The sequence below is a fragment of the Zootoca vivipara genome, chromosome 7 (assembly GCF_963506605.1).
Source record: "Zootoca vivipara chromosome 7, rZooViv1.1, whole genome shotgun sequence".
Taxonomy (NCBI): Eukaryota; Metazoa; Chordata; class Lepidosauria; order Squamata; family Lacertidae; genus Zootoca; species Zootoca vivipara.
Window position 1 is genome coordinate 26,381,804 of NC_083282.1, and position 17,715 is coordinate 26,399,518.

Here is a 17,715-nt window from a genome sequence, read left to right on the forward strand (position 1 = left end):
ATTTCAGGTAGAAAGGTAAAGTAGAGAAAGTTTAAATGAATTTTGTTTTGATTGAGAACTGTTTCATTGGGTCTGTTCAATGGAGAAAGGGAGGATATAACCATAATAATCACAGTAATAGCAACTAAATAATATAGGTAATAAGGCAGTTAGCAAGTTATTAACCTGTTTGGATTTTTTTGGAGATACCCCCCATACACTATTGACTATTGAACTAATGATCTTTCAGAACGGCTGTTTGTTATTTTTTACACAAAGCACTCCTTTACTCTTACTATTTTGTGTAACATTTCCTCTTGCTTTCTGTAGGGTATTCCAGGTCCACACGGGAACCCGGGGCTGCCAGGGCTGCCTGGTCCCAAGGTAAGCACATAAACTACTGTGTGAATCCAGCACTCTTCTGATATGTCCATGTTTGGAACGGTTAAAACCTGCTTGCACTGAAATTAATGAAAGTCATGTATTTGGTTTATAAATGAGGTCCTGATTATAAATGGTTCTCAGCAAATATAGCTAGTAAACAAGTGCAAGCCTGAGTGCAAACAGACAGTACTGCAGATTTTTTTTTAAAACTCCCAAAGAATTAAATATTGATATGGATTTTGGTCCTTTAAGTCATCATTAATTTTTGTATGTGAGAACCGTTTCAGATGGAAAACGTCACCAAATTGCGTCAAAGGTTCAGTGACGGTTAAACTGGAAAGACAATATTAAGCTTTGACAGATTAAGGCCTAGTGTGCGACTCCGAACTCAAGCCAGAGGAGCGCAAGCTACGTAAATAGCTTTAGACAGATTTGTGCCATTGTGGAATGCCTTCAGCTCATATTTAGTTATAACAGTTTGATAGATATGTTGGAGGGGGTGGGGTGGGGGGAAACGGAGCCCCAACCATGATTTGTTTTAGTGTGATTCCTCATGGCAGGAATCTGACCTGTAGTGACAGGTGTTAAAAATTGCTCCGGGCCAAGAAAATATATCAAATAAGGCTCTCACAGTTTGACATTGTAAAACAAAGTAGCCCATGATGGTTGGACATCCTCTTATTAGCATCTGGTGTTTTAAGAGCAGGTAAGTGGAATATGTAAAGGTCACTAGTTCTATCTGTGCGGGTTTTACGTTGAGTTAAAATATAGGCAGACCAATCAGAAGCTGCTTGTTGGCATAGATGTCAAGTTTTCCCTTTTCTCGAAAGAAGCCTATTCAGCATATTCCCTTTTAAAAAAGGGAGAACTTGACAGCTTTGGCTTGTTGGACATATCCTATGACGTTCTTTTTCAGTGACAAGGTCGCTGGTATTTTGAGGTGAAACGTTGGCTTCACCAAATCCAGTTTTTAAGGCTTTGTTGGTTCTAACATTACCGGGTGTTGTTTTTGTTTTTTGTACTTAATTAGTTGAGAAAGCAAGAATTGTTTTGTACTTGTTCCATGGGGTTTTTGTGTCTTTTGTAATCCCAATTCCTGCTGAATTCTTAGTCCAAGGATAGTTATTTATTAACCAGCCACACATTAATTATTTAACATATTAATATTCTGTGGCTATATATTTTATATGCATGGCAAATATTTTGATAAATAAATAAAGGCAAAATAGCAGCTGGGTAGTAGATTACATGGATGATACCTTAACAAAGTATTGGAAGAAGAACCTACCCACTGGGCCTTTCTGCACTTACTACTACTACTACTAATAATAATAATAATTTATTAATGGTATAGATGCTGGTTGTTGATTTTTGGCAGTTTTTTGGCATGGTGCCACACAATATCATCATTACTCGGCTACTATTAATGTGCTAAAAACGAACAAACACCACCCCTTGTTTTTTCTTCTACTGCAAAAAATCCAACATTTGTGAAAGCTCAATATTTTCATTTCATTTGTACAAGCATCACCCCCCTTTCTGTCTGAAGGCAATGAGAGGTGATAGCTATTGTTTTAGAGACATCTGTTTAATGCAGGCATCCCCAAACTTCGGCCCTCCAGATGTTTTGGACTACAATTCCCATCTTCCCCGATCACTGGTCCTGTTAGCTAGGGATCATGGGAGTTGTAGACCAAAACATCTGGAGGGCCGCAGTTTGGGGATGCCTGGTTTAATGCCACTTCCCTTTGACTGGAGCAAGTTGTCAGTTTGCAAGCTATTTAGTTCAGAAAGGAGATACAGCAAATAGTTAATGGAGTTCAGAGACTAAACCATTCTAAGGCAGAATAAATGTACAAAGAGCCAAGTCCCACCTCATCCCATTTCATTGCTGACCCCTGTTTATTGACAGCTGACTGAGGTTAAAACTTTCAGGGGTTACTGAGATCATTTGCTATCATGCATGTAAGATTATGGTGCATTGTATAGTTTTATTTTTGGTCTTATTTCTGGTCTGTTGCCTAAAATAAATAAACTGGTGAATGTGAGGTTGAAACCTGGATGTTGGCACTTTGCCTGGTGTAGGAGGGAGCAGGAAGCAAGTCGTGATGTTCCTTCTCATTCTTTACTGTTCTTTGATTGACAGTATTACTATATACTTCAGGGTTTCCCCCCCCCTTTAGTACTGACAAAATCTGTCAGCTGCCTTTTTTCAGGATTTGGACGTACTGTATACAAAACAGAACATGTCATGGCATATATATTATTAGAATGCAAAACAAAGCGACATATACTCCTCCTATGACCCAAACCCAGGAAATAACAGAAGAGGAAAAAGTGAAGAATGGTGATTGATTGAGTTAGTTAGGGAATGAGAGAAGGAATAGGGGGAAAACACCAGAGACATCCAGAATAGGCAGTGCTTTTTTGTGACAGTAGTCACTGTCAGCACCTCTAGTTTGGTTGCCCATGGCAGCCATTTTGGGCTGGCACCCACAGCACTTTTATCAATATATGAGCAGTGGCTTCTTAAAAAAAAAAAAAATCCCCAATGAGAATTCGAATTCGGACCAAACACCATTGAATGTAGTGCAGGCATTGTGCCTGTTGTTTATCAGATGTTGCTTCTGCCTGGCAACTGGTGACTGTATCATCAAAACTCAAGTTGAGGAAGTTGTAGCTCCATGGAGAGCTAGTGTCACCTCAGTGCCAGTTGCTGCTCAAATTACTACTACTAATTTGTAGGTCTTGACATACTGATTCAGGGTGCCGAACGCTTTTTAATCACCTGTTATGTACTAAGCTTGGGTCCTAGAACAATAGGCAAGTAGGATCCTAGAATGCAACAGCTGATTGGCCTGCAGGAAAAGACCAATCAGGCTCCAGGAGGGAAGCAGAATCAGCCAATCAGACAGGACTCATTGCGTAAATAATGTATATAAAAGCCTGAGGTGTTTTTTTTTGGGGGGGGGGGCATTCACCGTTTTACAAGCTGCAATAAAGAGCATGAAGTCACTTACAGGACTCCGAGTATATTTCATCACCCCTTTCCTTCCAATTGTAATAGTATGTAGAGACTTAATGGTGTAGTCACATTCAGATTTACTTACTGTGTTCAAATGGGGCCTACTTCCTTGCAACTGTGTTTGGGATTGCAACCACAGAACAATTTTGCATGTTCATTTACTGTCAGGGGCCGCCCACAGGGTTCGCGGGAGGAGTGAGACAGGAGATCGGGGTATAGGGAGCCTCGGCCCCTTCTGTCGAGCAGCACCTCATCCAGCCTGGAAAGCAGCCAAACGTCCAGCGGGGAGGAGAGGGAGGTGGCTAGCACGGAGGAGAGAGGGCTTCAGGATGCTGTCTCTGAGCCCTTGCACCACCTTAGCCAAGAGGGCTCAGAAAGGGAGACGCTACTTCCGTCGCCCCAATTGCCATGGGGATTGAAACGCAAAGAGGGGAGGCGGAGGATAGGGGTGCCCAAGTTCTTATGTTGGGGTTGAAACCGGAAGGGGGCACTCCCAGATTCTGCGAGTGACTGAGACAGACATGAACTTGTAGCTCTGCACTGTACATATTATGCACATTAAACCTGTAAACGTTCAGGTTGGAGTTTGGTGTCGTGAGCAACCACTACACCATCCTGACATTTACCGTGTTGTCTATTCAACAACTATTATGAAATGTATGTTTCGGATAATTTCTGGTGCTGTATTGGCTAAGTTGAAACTAGTTTGCAGAGGCCAAAAATATATACTTTGCTGCATTCTTGTAGATGGTGAAACCCAAGTCATCCATTAAAACAAAAAACAAAAAAACTCCAGAGGTTCTGACATGGTAAATGCATATATAAAACCATTTATGTATGACATTAATTTTGGGAAACAATGGCCTACTTAATCAGTTGATTTCCATTATACATTTTTTTTATTTAAAAAAATCGTAATTTTATTAATCTAGATTTTCAAGGTAGCTTACAAAAGAGAACCATGAAACAAATATAAAACAGATCAAAAACATCAGAAACAAAAACAATTATCGTAGCAACAGTAAACATACAAAAAAGTAGATATTAAAATCCTGGGCGCGTTTTAGATATTATACCATGTTGAAGCAAATTATCCATATCTCCTAAGTAATGATACCAATCATATGTTGTTGTTGTTTTCAACTCTTTATTTAATTTCTCAACCACAGGGTCCCAAAGGTGATCCAGGATTCTCCCCAGGACAAGCAAAACGTGGGGAAAAGGTAACTAGTTTAATTTTTAAAGAGCCATCTCCACAAATGTTTGAAATCTTGCCAATATTCTTGTACTCATGACATAAAATTTAAGTCTCTCCTGAATGTTTTCAGTAACAAACTACAGGTAGCTTGTTTATACTGGGGAATTTGCAACTTGGAGGAAAACATTTATATTTTATTGTTAGATACAAATCAGAACTAGTGCCAAAGTCAGAGTTGTGTTAAAGCAGACATCAAAAGCAGGTGTGGAAATACCCTTTCTTGCCTTGAAGCCCCATCTGAATCTGAATCTGGAAAGCCTAATAACCCTAGCTACATTGTTCAGAAAATGGTGCTAGATCAACTCAAATCTCATTTCAATATGTTCAACGGTGCTTGTGTAAATCAGAGTTCTGAGAAAATAAGGTGGGGTGGTGGGCAACCTAGCTAAGTCATAGAATGCATGCTTCATGTGCAAAGAAGCTCCAGGTTCAATTGGTAGTCTCTTGCTTGAAAAAGTATCCAGGTAGCAGGCAATAGAAAAGACTTTTTTCCTCACTGGGAATTCCAAGGATTGAACCCTGAACCTTCTGCATGCAAGGCATGTGCTGTGCCATGGAGATATGGCTCCTTTCTTGTCTTTTGGAGATATTGCTGATGATTTACACCAGTTCTGTGCATGCCAAATGGTGTTGTGTGGGTTTGCTTGTGTTGAACTGGCTGGGGAGGTGGGAGACTCCTGTGGTGACTGAATGGCTCTATTTTTCAGGGAGGGGGACATAGTGACCTTTATCATGTCTTCCAGCCTTAGACATGTTACGATTTCATCCCTTCCCAATATTGTGACCGGTTACAATGATTGTTTGAATTCTGAAATTACAGGGCGATACAGGACTAATAGGCTTGCCAGGCCTTGTAGGCATCAAAGGTGAAAAGGTAAGATTATTATTATCATCATTATTACTGCTATTACTGGAAGTCTACAAACAGAGAATGCTTGAGTTTCACAGAGTTTCAGTGTAAGGAAGGGTTTCCTTACAGACCAGTGCAAAGCTGCCCATGAATAAGATTGCTAGTGAGCAAACACAGCTTTGGATCAGAGCGTAATTGTTCAGGGACAATTGTGGCTCTCAAGTCTTGAGCGATACCTTTTTCCAGAAGCCTTTAAAAAAATCATTTGCCACAAAACCCAATCTAAAGAAATCTCAATTTTTTTTAATGCGCTAACTTGGGAAAACATGAGATTGTGGAATTTCATTCTAATATTTGATTTTGCGGGGATCTAATGTCCCTTCTGTGACTGATTGCCATGGGATCCTCAAGCTTGTACTGTTTTAGCTCTTGTCACAGAGGTTAGCTAAATGATCGCGTATGGAAGGCAGCTTCTCCACTGTGCGCTGCAGCAAACAAGAAATGGAATTGCAGTTGTTTTAATTTCTCGGCACTGGAATTTAGTGCTGTTGTCATTTGCTTTGTCCACAGTTGACATGCTTTCTAGGCTGGCAGGATAGAGATCTTTGCCAAATCTATGCGCTAATTTAGCAAATGATATCTATAAACCTTGCTATGAGGAGCTGCTTGTAAAAAGTGAAGCATTTTGAACTGTACAAAACTACAGTTCCGTCCTTTCCCATTTCCTCTACCATCTGAGTAGAAAATAGCAGGGCAGCCTATAGATTTACTGGAAGTACGTGCTGCAGTGGTCTTTTAAAAGTTCCAATATAAGTTATGTTCTAAAACCACAGGGGTGATGCATGTTTATCCATTGAAATAGCTTTCATACATCACAAGAACCAAAATCTTTTTAAGTGTGCTTTTATTCACTTCACCATAGCGTTTGAGCAGTAATTTCTGTAGTAAAATTATTTCATGGTGCCTTGGCTACTGTAGGAAAAGAAAGTATGAAGTTCAAATATGAGGGGTGATGGGAAGATGAGGAACAAGTTATTGGCTAAACCAGGCATGTCCAAAGTCTGTTTCAGGGGCCTAATCCAGCTGGTTTTATCCGGGTCTTGTGGCAGTTTATTTATTGGTGTCAAATCCTAAAAAAGCTCAACAACTTCAGGGTAAAACCGTAAAAAAAGCTAACAACTTCAACCCTAAAAAAAGCTCAACAACTTTGGTCCTCAAATCTGGGCACCCCTGGGCTAAATAATAATAACGTGTCATACAAGGAAATACGTTCTTATTGTTAGGCTTAATGAATCCAATTAAAACATGTTGGTGACCATGCTTTTGTCTCAAGATCTGTTAGTCTGCTTTTTATTTTGAGATATAATTTCAAAACTTCCTCACTTCCAAAAACGACACATGTAGATTATCCCAAAATGGTGTGCGCTGAGTGAGACTCTTTAAGTGATCTTAAAGAGAAATTTTATATCATCTCTGCCAGATTGAGGTACAGACTGCAGTAGTCACATTTCAGAGCAACCTAAAAATGTACTATGCATGGACAGATTTCCCCCCCTCCAAAATCCTAATATGCCCATTTCTAGTTGCAAATGGAAAATGTGGATGGGCTGTTGATGACATGTTGATGAAGTGTATATACATAAATAGCGTTCATTTTCCATTCAGAGTGATGCAAGAAAACACACACAGACTAAAGTATCCTTCAATGCTTCTTTATATTGTTGTAGGCCAATACATCTGGTCTATATTTTAGGCACAATTGACGTACTTTTTTATGATTACAGCTGCAGTAAGCTGTGAAATTAATTAACCACGTTGCAGTTAGTATATTCGGAAGGTTGCAGATATAATGCAAATTGATAGGGTCATATTTGTCAGCACATGCTCTTTTCTTTGCTGACCAAAATAGTTCTCTTAAAGAACCTGAAGTAAATTTAAAATCTGCCTCCTCAAAGCAGCTTTCCCCCTCCCTCTCCAAAAGCTAGCCATGAGAGTCATAGAGGAGACATTCCCAGAGAGGAATTCAATGTTGTGTTAAGGGCTACAGCTGAAGTTCTATGTATATGTGGAAGGCATGCATTTGGGGTTCTTTGGGTGTAATTTTGGGTGCACTTTTCCTCATGCTGGATGTGAAGTCTGGACTCTATGTATAGGCAAAGTTGGGCTGGTTTGACTGTAAGAAGCATCTGACTCAATTCTATGGAAGCCATAAAGCAGCGATTCAAGCCTACCGCTTCTCACTGTTGCTTCTAGAATCTATTCCAGACACAGAACAAATATAATATGCCTAATTAAGCAGAACTGTAAGCAAGAGATGAGTTAGCAACTTGAAATAGTAAAAGACGGAAGCTTAATGTGTAATTGTTACATGGTGGGGGAAATGTTCAATTTGTACATTATCTTGTAAGTAGAACGTTTAATGTGATTTAGATTTTTTTTTACATAAAATAATCATGAAATAGAAATAAAATGTTCACCATCAATTGCATGCATAGAGGTGTTTGGTTGTGTGTGTTTTTTTAAAGTCGAGAAAATTTATGGCCCAGATTATCTAGTTTCAGGGACACTTCTGTGCCTGAATAGAATAGAAAAATTCAGCGGATGTGCAAAATATACCTCATTTTATGTAATCCATCCTGCAGTTCACACTTATTTGCATGTGTTTCCTGGTTTTGTCACTTAATGGGGAGGACTCCAATGAGAAGGAGCTGAAATCCAGCCCACTCACTTTTTTTAAAAAAACCTATTGCGCTAAAAAAGAAACTAGCCTTTTAAATATTGTGGCTGGCTTCATGTGTCTTCACTTCATGTGTGTGTGTGTGTGTGTGTGTGTGTGTGTGTGTGTGGTGTGTGTGTGTGTGTGTGTGTGTAAGGACTGGTTGTCAGCACCTGGAATCCTTGGGGGTCTGTCAGGGCACCAGTACCCTGGCAGGTCCAACTTCTGATGCCTGCCCTGGGCCCCTTGCTACATTTCTTCAAGGAGCACTGGGCAGCTGCCATTTTGATTTTCCACAATGTCCCCCAATGTAAGCATGTAGCTCCAGAGCATCATGAGACATGAAAGTGGCCCAGCCCCAGCAAGATGGTGTTGCTGCTGCAGCCTGCCATTGCTGCCAGGTATGCCTGCCAGGGTCACCAGTAGAGGAGAGAGGGGTACATCCAACAGCCATTTTGCTCACCACCCCAAAGCTAGCCTCGTGCGTGTGTTTGTGTGTGCACGCATGCACAACACAAGGTAATTCTTCTACCCACGGTTTGAAAGGTGCTTACAAACAGAATGCCAAGGATTTTGTGCTTTTTTGTGTACAACTGCCACAACATACCTTGGGATCTTTTGTGTGGAAGAAGAGGGAAATTGGTGAGATGAGCAGGTGGACTCTACAATGGAATGAATTCCTCTACTGTTATAAGAATAGAAATAGCAAAGTATTGATCAGAGCGTAATTTTGGGTTGTTGTTTTTTGGTGATCATAAACTTTCTCAACTCACATTATTTCCCCAAAGCCAGACAGTAAAATTTACAGGTTTAGTTCACTTTCTTAAATAGCAATAATTCTGTATTATTCAAGTGATAGGTAGGTAGCCGTGTTGGTCTGAGTTGAAACAAAATAAAAAAATTCCTTTAGTAGCACCTTAAAGACCAACTAAGTTTTTATTTTGGTATGAGCTTTCATGTGCATGCACACTTCATCAGAGGTATTCTGTATAATTCAGTTTAGGACAATGCTATTTAAGTAGTGAGACAACAGCTTGCATAAGCTGGCTTGTTGAATATTCCAAATTTATCGGAATATTGATGTTTTCTTTTACGTGTGTAAAATTATCTTAATCTTTTTTCCTAGATAGCTTCTTGGAGCTGTCTGTGAAAAAACTTCTCTATAGCTACCTCACTGAAACAGTATTACTCAGAGTGTTGCGAAAAGGATTTGGCATGGGGGGAAACTTCTTGGACCGGATCCAACATTCAGTAATTACAAGCAGATTGCTCCTGGAGGTCTTTTTCATCTACGTGTTTCTTATTGCAAACCTCTGCTTGATTTCAGGTTGGCATATCAAGAAGCTGATAAAGAGTATGGAGATACAAGTCTCTCCCCATTTCTCACCAATAGACTTGTCTTTTCAGACGTCAGCTGTTAAAACTAAGCTATATTGATATCAGATGAAAATAGGCTTGGCAAAATTTTCTTTGCTTAAGGGTGCGGTGGGGAGGGGTAAGCAGATTGTCGATACCTGACGTGTGTGTGTATGATCATTTCAGCATTCATTGAAACATTTATCTTTCATACCTGTAGGGTCCCACGGGGTATCCAGGACCACCGGGGCCACGTGGAGAGCAAGTAAGTGGTCCAGTCACAATCTGATGCGTCTCTTATAATGCACCTCTCATTTAATAAGCGCTTTCTGTCAGAGTTTGGGAAAGTGAGGCTGATACCGTAGGCAATTTTTGGAGGAACCAAAATTCAGTGGTAGAGCATCCTTTACATGAGTAAGGGGCCAGTTTCAATCTCTGGCAGTGCCAGCTAGAAGGATTTCAGAAAAACAGGACTGGGGAATATTCTGGTATCTGAGCACCACTGCTAGTCACAGTAGATACAGTGAGGGGGGGGGGAGTATTTGATCCTCTACTAAATTTGCCCATTTGCCCTCTGACGAAGAAATGACTAGTCCATAATTTTAACGGTAGGTTTATTGTAGCTGTGAGAGACAGAATAACAAAACCCCAGAAACCCAAAGACAAAAGTCAGAGATTGATGTGCATTATAATAAGTGAAATAAGTATTTGATCCCCTATCAACCAGCCAGATATCAGGCTACCTGGTATCTTCACTGTATGTAACAAACTGAGATTAGAAGCACCTGCTGTAAGGGGAAGACCGTAACTGTAATCCCAGCTCGTTACAGTACCTGTACAAAAGACACCTGTCGACAGAAGCAATCAATCCAGCAGATTCCAAAGTAGCCACCACGACCAAGACCAGAGAGCTGTCTAAGGATGTCAGGGACAAGATTGTAGACCTGCACAAGGCTGGACTGGGCTACAAGCCAAGCAGCTTGGTGAGAAGGTGACAACAGTTGGTGCAATAATTCGCAAATGGAAGAAACGCAAAATAACTGTCAACCTCCCTCATTCTGGGGCTCCATCCAAGATCTCATCTCGTGGAGTTGCAGTGATCAGGAGAATGGTGATGAAGCAGCCCAGAACTACACGGGGGGAACTTGCCAATGATCTCAGGGCAGCTGGGACCATAGTCACCATGAAAACTGTTGGTAACACACTACGCCATGAAGGACTGAGATCTTGCAGAGCCCACAAGGTCCCCTTGCTCAAGACAGCACATGTACAGGCCCGTCTGCAGTTTGCCAATGCACATCTGAATGACCCAGAGGAGAAGTGGGTGAAAGTGTTGTGGACAGATGAGACCAAAATCAAGCTCTTTGGCATCAACTCAACTTGCTGTGATTGCAGGAGGAGGAATGCTGCCTACGACCCCAAGAACACCATCCCCACTGTCAAATATGGAGGGGGACATAATATGCTTTGGGGGTGTTTTTCTGCTAAGGGGACAGGACACCTTCACTGCATCAAAGGGACGATGGACGGGACCATGTATCATCAAATCTTGGGTGAGTACCTCCTTCCCTCAGCCAGGGCATTGAAAATGGGTTGAGGATGGGTATTCCAGCATGGCAATGACCCAAAACACATGGCCAAGGTAACAATGAGTGGCTCAAGAAGAAGCACGTTAAGGTCCTGGAGTGGCCTAGCCAGTCTCCAGACCTTAATCCCATCGAAAATCTGTGGAGGGAGTTGAAGGTTCGAGTAGCTACACATCAGCCCCAGATCTTACTGACTTGGAGAGGATCTGCAAAGAGGGGTGGGACAAAATGCCTCCTGAGATGTGTGCAAACCTACAAGAAACGTTTGACCTTTGTAATTGCCAACAATGGTTTTGCCACCAAGTATTAAGTCATCTTTTGCAAGGGGATCAAATACTTAATTCACTCATTATAATGCACATCAATCTCTGACTTTTGTCTTCTGGGTTTCTGGGGTTTTTCCTGTTGTTATTCTGTCTCTCACAGCTACAATAAACCTACCATTAAAATTATGGACTGGTCATTTCTTTGTCAGAGGGCAAACGGGCAAATTTAGCAGGGGATCAAATACTTTCCCCCTCACTGTAATATTGAACTAGTTGGGCCAAGCTTCAGATACTGAAGTGGCAGATGATTTAATTTGGCTTCTGAACTATTGCACCGGGTACCTGACAGCAGACAGCGTTGAGTAAATTCTTATGTAGATATTGAATACCTTCTCACATGGTTCCCCACCCCAGTGTAAATAGCAATCGTATGACCAAGCTCAGGCTCAGTTTCTGTAATCTGCATTATAAATCACAGTCCCCTGAGGGAATCTTCCATGTTTCACTTTTTCCGAAAAGTGGTCTAACAGTTTCCCTCATGAATCAGCCTGTGTCTCACATTTCACCACTGAATGTCACGGCCCTCCTCTTCCGCCCACTAACTGTTGAGATTCATGTTCCATTGCTTGGTTGAGTTATCATGCTGATGCACAGGATTGACATTTTCGGTAAGTTATGTGAAAGGCAGTCTTGAATTGAACGTTTAGGGCTTACCTACAAGTGAGAAAATGCATTAATTCTTCTTTCCCCCACCCCTTTTCTTCAATTCAGGGAATTCTAGGAATGGCTGGCAATCCCGGGGCTCCAGGTTACCCTGGCAGGCAGGTGCAGTAACTATACTTCAAACCTAAACTATCCCCCCCTTTTTTACTAAATACCCAAATAATCAGTTTTTTCTTTTTTTAAAGAATACAGACACGAATACAATCCCACAATAATTTGTTTATTGCGCTGTTTAAGCTTGTTGATTTCTTTGCACAGTTTATTCACAGAACAGTTATAAAAGAATGACCACTTACCTAGTCTTGGGGTGGACAGTGGTTGCAGCCCATCACCCCCTAACTCCCTGGGGTAAAACGCTCCCAACATGGCAGCCGGCTGCTGGGGAATTTTCCTGGCTGTATGCAAGGAATGGTGGGAAATCCTGCCCCCCTCAAATTTAAACTGTCCAGCTTGCACTTGGTAGAAACAAACCGTGATCCCTAGATTAGCAATATGCCCAAACCAGGGATCACAAGACACAGTCAATTAACCAATAACAAACCTTGGCATATCACCATGTTTTGTAAGGAGCAAAGCGAACTATGATTCTGGCTTTGGTGTATTGTAAAGATCCTTGAAAGAGATATTATACTAAGTAAAGTGCATACAGTGGTACTTCGGTTTAAGTACACAATTGGTTCCGGAAGTCTGTACTTAAGCTGAAGCGAACTTTCCCATTGAAAGTAATGGAAAGTGGATTAATCCGTTCCAGACTGGTCTGCGGAGTACTTAAACTGAAAGTACTCAAACTGAAGCATACTTAAACCGAGGTATGACTGTATTGAAGAGATGTGGAGTTTTGTGTCAGGATATAGTGTGTGCATTTGTGTTTACAAATCTAGAAGTTTTGTGTTCTGGTAAAGTTGATAAAGATTATTAATATAAATTAGGCTACCCCCTGGTCACTCTATTTTTTGTTTGAATTTGTTGGTTCGTCCTATGCAACATTTGTCTTAAACTTCTATGCATAACGAGATACATAGATAATAGGCTTTGATATATTTCCCCCATTGGAGCAACAACCATGTTAATATTTGTTTCCTGCTCTCCTTTTCTTTTGTTTACAGCTCTTTCTCATGCTCCTTCAATGTTTTTGTTTCTGTGTTATTCTGAGACACACCTGCCTTCCATCAGAAATGTTAGAAACCAAATAACCAGCTCAGTAGACACTCAGAAATTACAAAAACTCCTTCTCCCCCACTTTCCCCAGCATCTGTTTTGATTCTTGTGGAGGGAATAATTATGTGATAAGCCACTTTAGGACAGTAAGAAGCACCTGCTGGTTTTCAACCCCAATTCTGATGGGAATATATTTTTTAGCACCAGAGTCTATCCAGAGTCTGAATCTGGGAGTGTGATATATTTATTAACAGCTGCCACTAGCGTAGTTTTATTTATATAAAAGCAAAGAGGCAAAACTTGAGTCAGATTCTCAATACTGGCCAAGCTGAAAGCCTGAAAGAAGCATGAACCAAAAACATTTTTGTTAGATTCTGTGCCACCCCTGTCAACTTCTCCCCCAGGCTCTGCGGGTTTAATTCCAAGAAAGCATAAAAGCCTATTTTTAAACTGTAAGGGAGTCTTGCTTCTCACTGACTGAATCTTCTCGCAAAAAGGAGTTTCATGATTAAAAGAGAGCAAAAGAACATCTGGCAAAATAATAGCTTACTTTTTTAAACTGGCCAGTTGCGCTGCCGACTTAAAACTGGCTCCAGGCCTTCTTTGGCAAACCCAGTTACTATGTGTACACTGAAGGTGTACCAAATATGTAACATGTGCAGAAAATAAATGCCCTGTGGATGACATACCCAAATCCTTAAAGACATCTGAGAATACTGACATCCAAGCCCTTTGTAAAACATGAGATTAAGGCATCGATAGTGTCAGTGTTCCCTGTGGGAAACACCAGTTGTGTTTGTCATGTGAAGTGCCCAGATTGGAGAAAATAAGCAAAGTAGTTACAGCATACAGTTATGTTATCTGTCTTCAGTTCAAGCCATGGTCCAAAATATCCAAGATGGATGCTTCTGCATTACTTTTTCCACAGCTCTTTGCCTGGGGCCAGTTCCTATAAAGAGAAACAGGTCCTGCCGGTTCTTAAAACCTCAACAACCAGATCAGTCCTCCACACGCCACTGCTGTTGGCCAGCTGAAATCCAGTGACTCATTATCAGGTGTTAGAGCCGGCTAACCATGCATCCTCCATGTTGTTAACATCTTAATTACAGATGTCAACAGGAAGAACCACGATCGGGGCTGTACTTTTCAGAAGCACAGACATTAACTGCAAAGGAAGCTGAATGAAATGAATAATATGATAGAGCATAACAGTTGCAACTGTCTTTGCAGGCTCATGGGGTGTATGCAGGAAGTAGATGTGGCACTTGTAGATCTCTGGGTAGTTTTCAACGAATCCATAAGGCTCTCTGACTTCCAATAAGAAAAAGGCATTCCTTGCCAAAAAAGAATAAGAGACTGCTGAGATGAAGAAAGTTTTGGGGAATGGTGTGGTTTAGAACTTTGGGGAATGGTGTGGTTTGTGTGAACTTTGTTCTGGTATCAAAAACAAATTCCTAGGCTGAGTGTGTGCTCAACTGTTAAATGGGCCCACCCCATTGAGTTGCTACTTTGCTCCTGGTTTCTTCTGGTGAATCTCAGAATTCTATCAGAAAACAAAAGTTCACCCAGCAAGCTTGAATTCTGTCCACCTAAGAAGGTGTTATGTACTTTTTAAATGTTGGTCATTCAGGTCAAGGAGGTTAAATAGTAATCATCATGAATAGCACAGACTGAGGTCCCTCACAGTGGTCCTCAGAATTTAGGAGAGAGACACAAAGTGGCTCACCAATTAGATATAAAGTGTTAATGGTTGGTGATGGTTCGTATCCTCACGGTTGGGCTACTGCCAAAAGTTAGCAGTAGGGAACAAAGGGTTATAAATATGGAACAAGTCAAGAACTGAAGAGCCTTCTGAGAACCAGCGCTGGAATAACAACAACAAAAATACTACTTCAAATGCACTGTACTTTCCCTTCAATATTTGTCTTGGTTTCTTAATTGTTTTTAACCACTGGAACTTTTATAAGCTCGTTAATGTGTTAAACGACTCTTTCCATTAAGTCAGTACATATAGAGAGAGAACCAACTAAAATATCCATCGTCATAGACACAGGATTTCATTAATACATTTAATATCAGGAACGAAGTTGAATTCCAATGTACACATACAAAGGGGTCAGTTTTATCCCTTAATTTTGGCTTTTGCAGTGTTTCTGTGCCTGATAATTGGTTTCTAATAACTCACAGTCATGAATAGGGACTATTAAAATATTTAATAGTTTATATAGCAACAGGATAATAGCCTGCCAGCTCTTCCCAACTATCAAGCACTTTGAATGACTGGGATCAGCATGTTGTTCCGGGAAATGTCTGTAATTGCATCCGAGCTTAAAAGTTTATTAATAGCTTCCGGGTTCAGCGCCAGCGTCGATCGGCGGGGTTTCGTCTCGTCTCCGAGACGGCCCGTCTCTGCTAGGAGTGGGGAGGGCAGCGAGAGCAACGCTGCGCCCCTTAGAACCTCGGGAAGGGCGTCCCGAGGGCAATTTGCTCGGCACAGACCCAATCCGGACTCCCCAACTCTTCGGTTAGCTCTAATAAGAGCTCCGGAGTGAGGAGGGTAGAAGTCGCGGGGGCCATTTTGAGCGGCAACGTTATTCTAGCAGGGAGAAGCTTCAAGCCGAAGGCGGAGAGCGCTGGATTCTTCCGAAAATAAAACGATTGGAAAAGACTGTAAGTAACCTCATGATTTGGATTATAAAACAATTTGGTCTGGGAGAGAGGGGAGAAAAGAGGAAGCCACCCCCCCCCCACGGCAACAAAGAGACAGTAAATAGAAACCCGAAGCCATAAACAGAAGATTTGTAATTCAAAAGGATCCCTCAAAGGCATCAAAGAGAATATCCCCTTTGATGCAGGGTGAAAAGGGGAGAGAGACTGTGGTTTATGACTGCCCTGCAGCAATGAGGTAAAGCCTAAGAAAAACCTTTCTTTCCCTCGGGAGCCGGCAATCCAGTGAGTTGATCAGGATTTATAAGTCAATTTTTACTTCACTTTGTATTTCTGGACTTTGTGGAATTTCTTTTTTGGCTTAAGTGCTTGTGAAATGTGAGTTCGAACTTTATTGTTAACAAGACTTGAAGAATGCAGCCAGCTTGTTAAAATGGAGTCGAGAAAATAAACTGTGATCATATTCCACCCCACGTGATAAGTTTTGACCTTGGCAGGACTGAAATATGTCAACAAAAAAGTGTTCCCCTGAGTTCCAGCGGTCTGTTTTGACCTTAATGTGGGAAACAAGAATAGAGTTATGTCAAGAGGAGACACGACGACAGGAGTTACAGCAGAAATTTCAGGAGGTGATGGCGGAATATGATTTTCTAGGAGATGAAGCTTTTGACACTGAAAAAGAGCAATGTGAGAATGACAATGATGGGGAAGGAAAAGATGAAGATGAGGACTGTGATGATTCAACACAAAATGAAACACACCATGAAAAAAATGACGACTCTACTCTACAAAAAGTTGGATGGAGTGCCCTGCCTTTGAGGGGGGCACGATTGGTATTATTGGAACTCCAGAACGCCCACAGGGAAGAAGGAAAAAATATGCAGAGAAGAGAAGAAATTCAGGGGTCCTGTATGGTGACCTGGATGGCAAGAGACTGTAAACAGGGGGTGGGGTGAAGGGAAAGTGATGTTGTGATTATAAGGATGGATTAACAGGTTTATAACTGGTCTGCTGATTTTGGAATTTGCTGGATTGGGGGGGGTGGAGCCGGTAATCGGGGATGTAAGGTTAAATTGAGAATAGTTATAGTTTTAAAAGTGAATGGATTTTGGAAAATGTGAAAATATGGAGGCTTATAGAGGGAGAAAAAAAAAATTAGGCACGGGAAGAGAAAATGGGAGTTTGAATTTTCAGTGATTTGAATATTAGATGAAAATGTTAACAATTGATTTATAAGTTGTATAAGATACAAAGGTGTATTTTTATAAAGTAAGAAACTGTTGCAGATGATAAAAAAGGGATGAAAACCGGGGAAGGGGGGGAGGGGAAGCCCATAAAATATGGTTTTTCAACTATGAATGCAAGAAAAATTTTTCTGTTTTGTATTGTTTTTTTCTTTTTCTTTTTTTTCTTCGCCCTTTCTTTTTTCCCTTTTTTTCTTATTTCTATTTTTCTCTTTTTTTGGTATAACAATAGATGGTTGGATGGATGTCCTCCTGCGTACTGCCCTGGTTTGCTGGAGCTCCCTGGTGGCAGGGGGGGGCTTTGGGGTCAGGGGAGGGGGAGGAGGACAGAAATCCAAGCATAAAATGGACCATTTCTGACTGTTCACAAACATGGGATACTTCTGTGGCAGGGGAGGACCCATGTGGGTGGGTAGGAAGGAGGTGGAAAAGGGGTTTAAGTATGTACCGTTTTTTTTGTTTTTTTGTATTTTGTAAAATTAATAAAAAGTATGTTAAAAAAA

General features: G+C 41.1%; 1 protein-coding gene across 1 annotated transcript in view; it reads left to right on the forward strand.

Annotated features, from left to right (window-relative positions):
• The window catches only part of COL24A1 (collagen type XXIV alpha 1 chain), a 161,600-nt gene that overhangs the window by 27,949 nt on the left and 115,936 nt on the right, over positions 1-17,715 (forward strand). Inside the window, exons 5-9 of the mRNA XM_035123684.2 lie at positions 310-363; positions 4,558-4,611; positions 5,467-5,520; positions 9,789-9,833; positions 12,192-12,245. Of these exons, the coding sequence (XP_034979575.2) occupies positions 310-363; positions 4,558-4,611; positions 5,467-5,520; positions 9,789-9,833; positions 12,192-12,245 (261 nt within the window). The remainder of the gene's footprint in view (positions 1-309; positions 364-4,557; positions 4,612-5,466; positions 5,521-9,788; positions 9,834-12,191; positions 12,246-17,715) is intronic.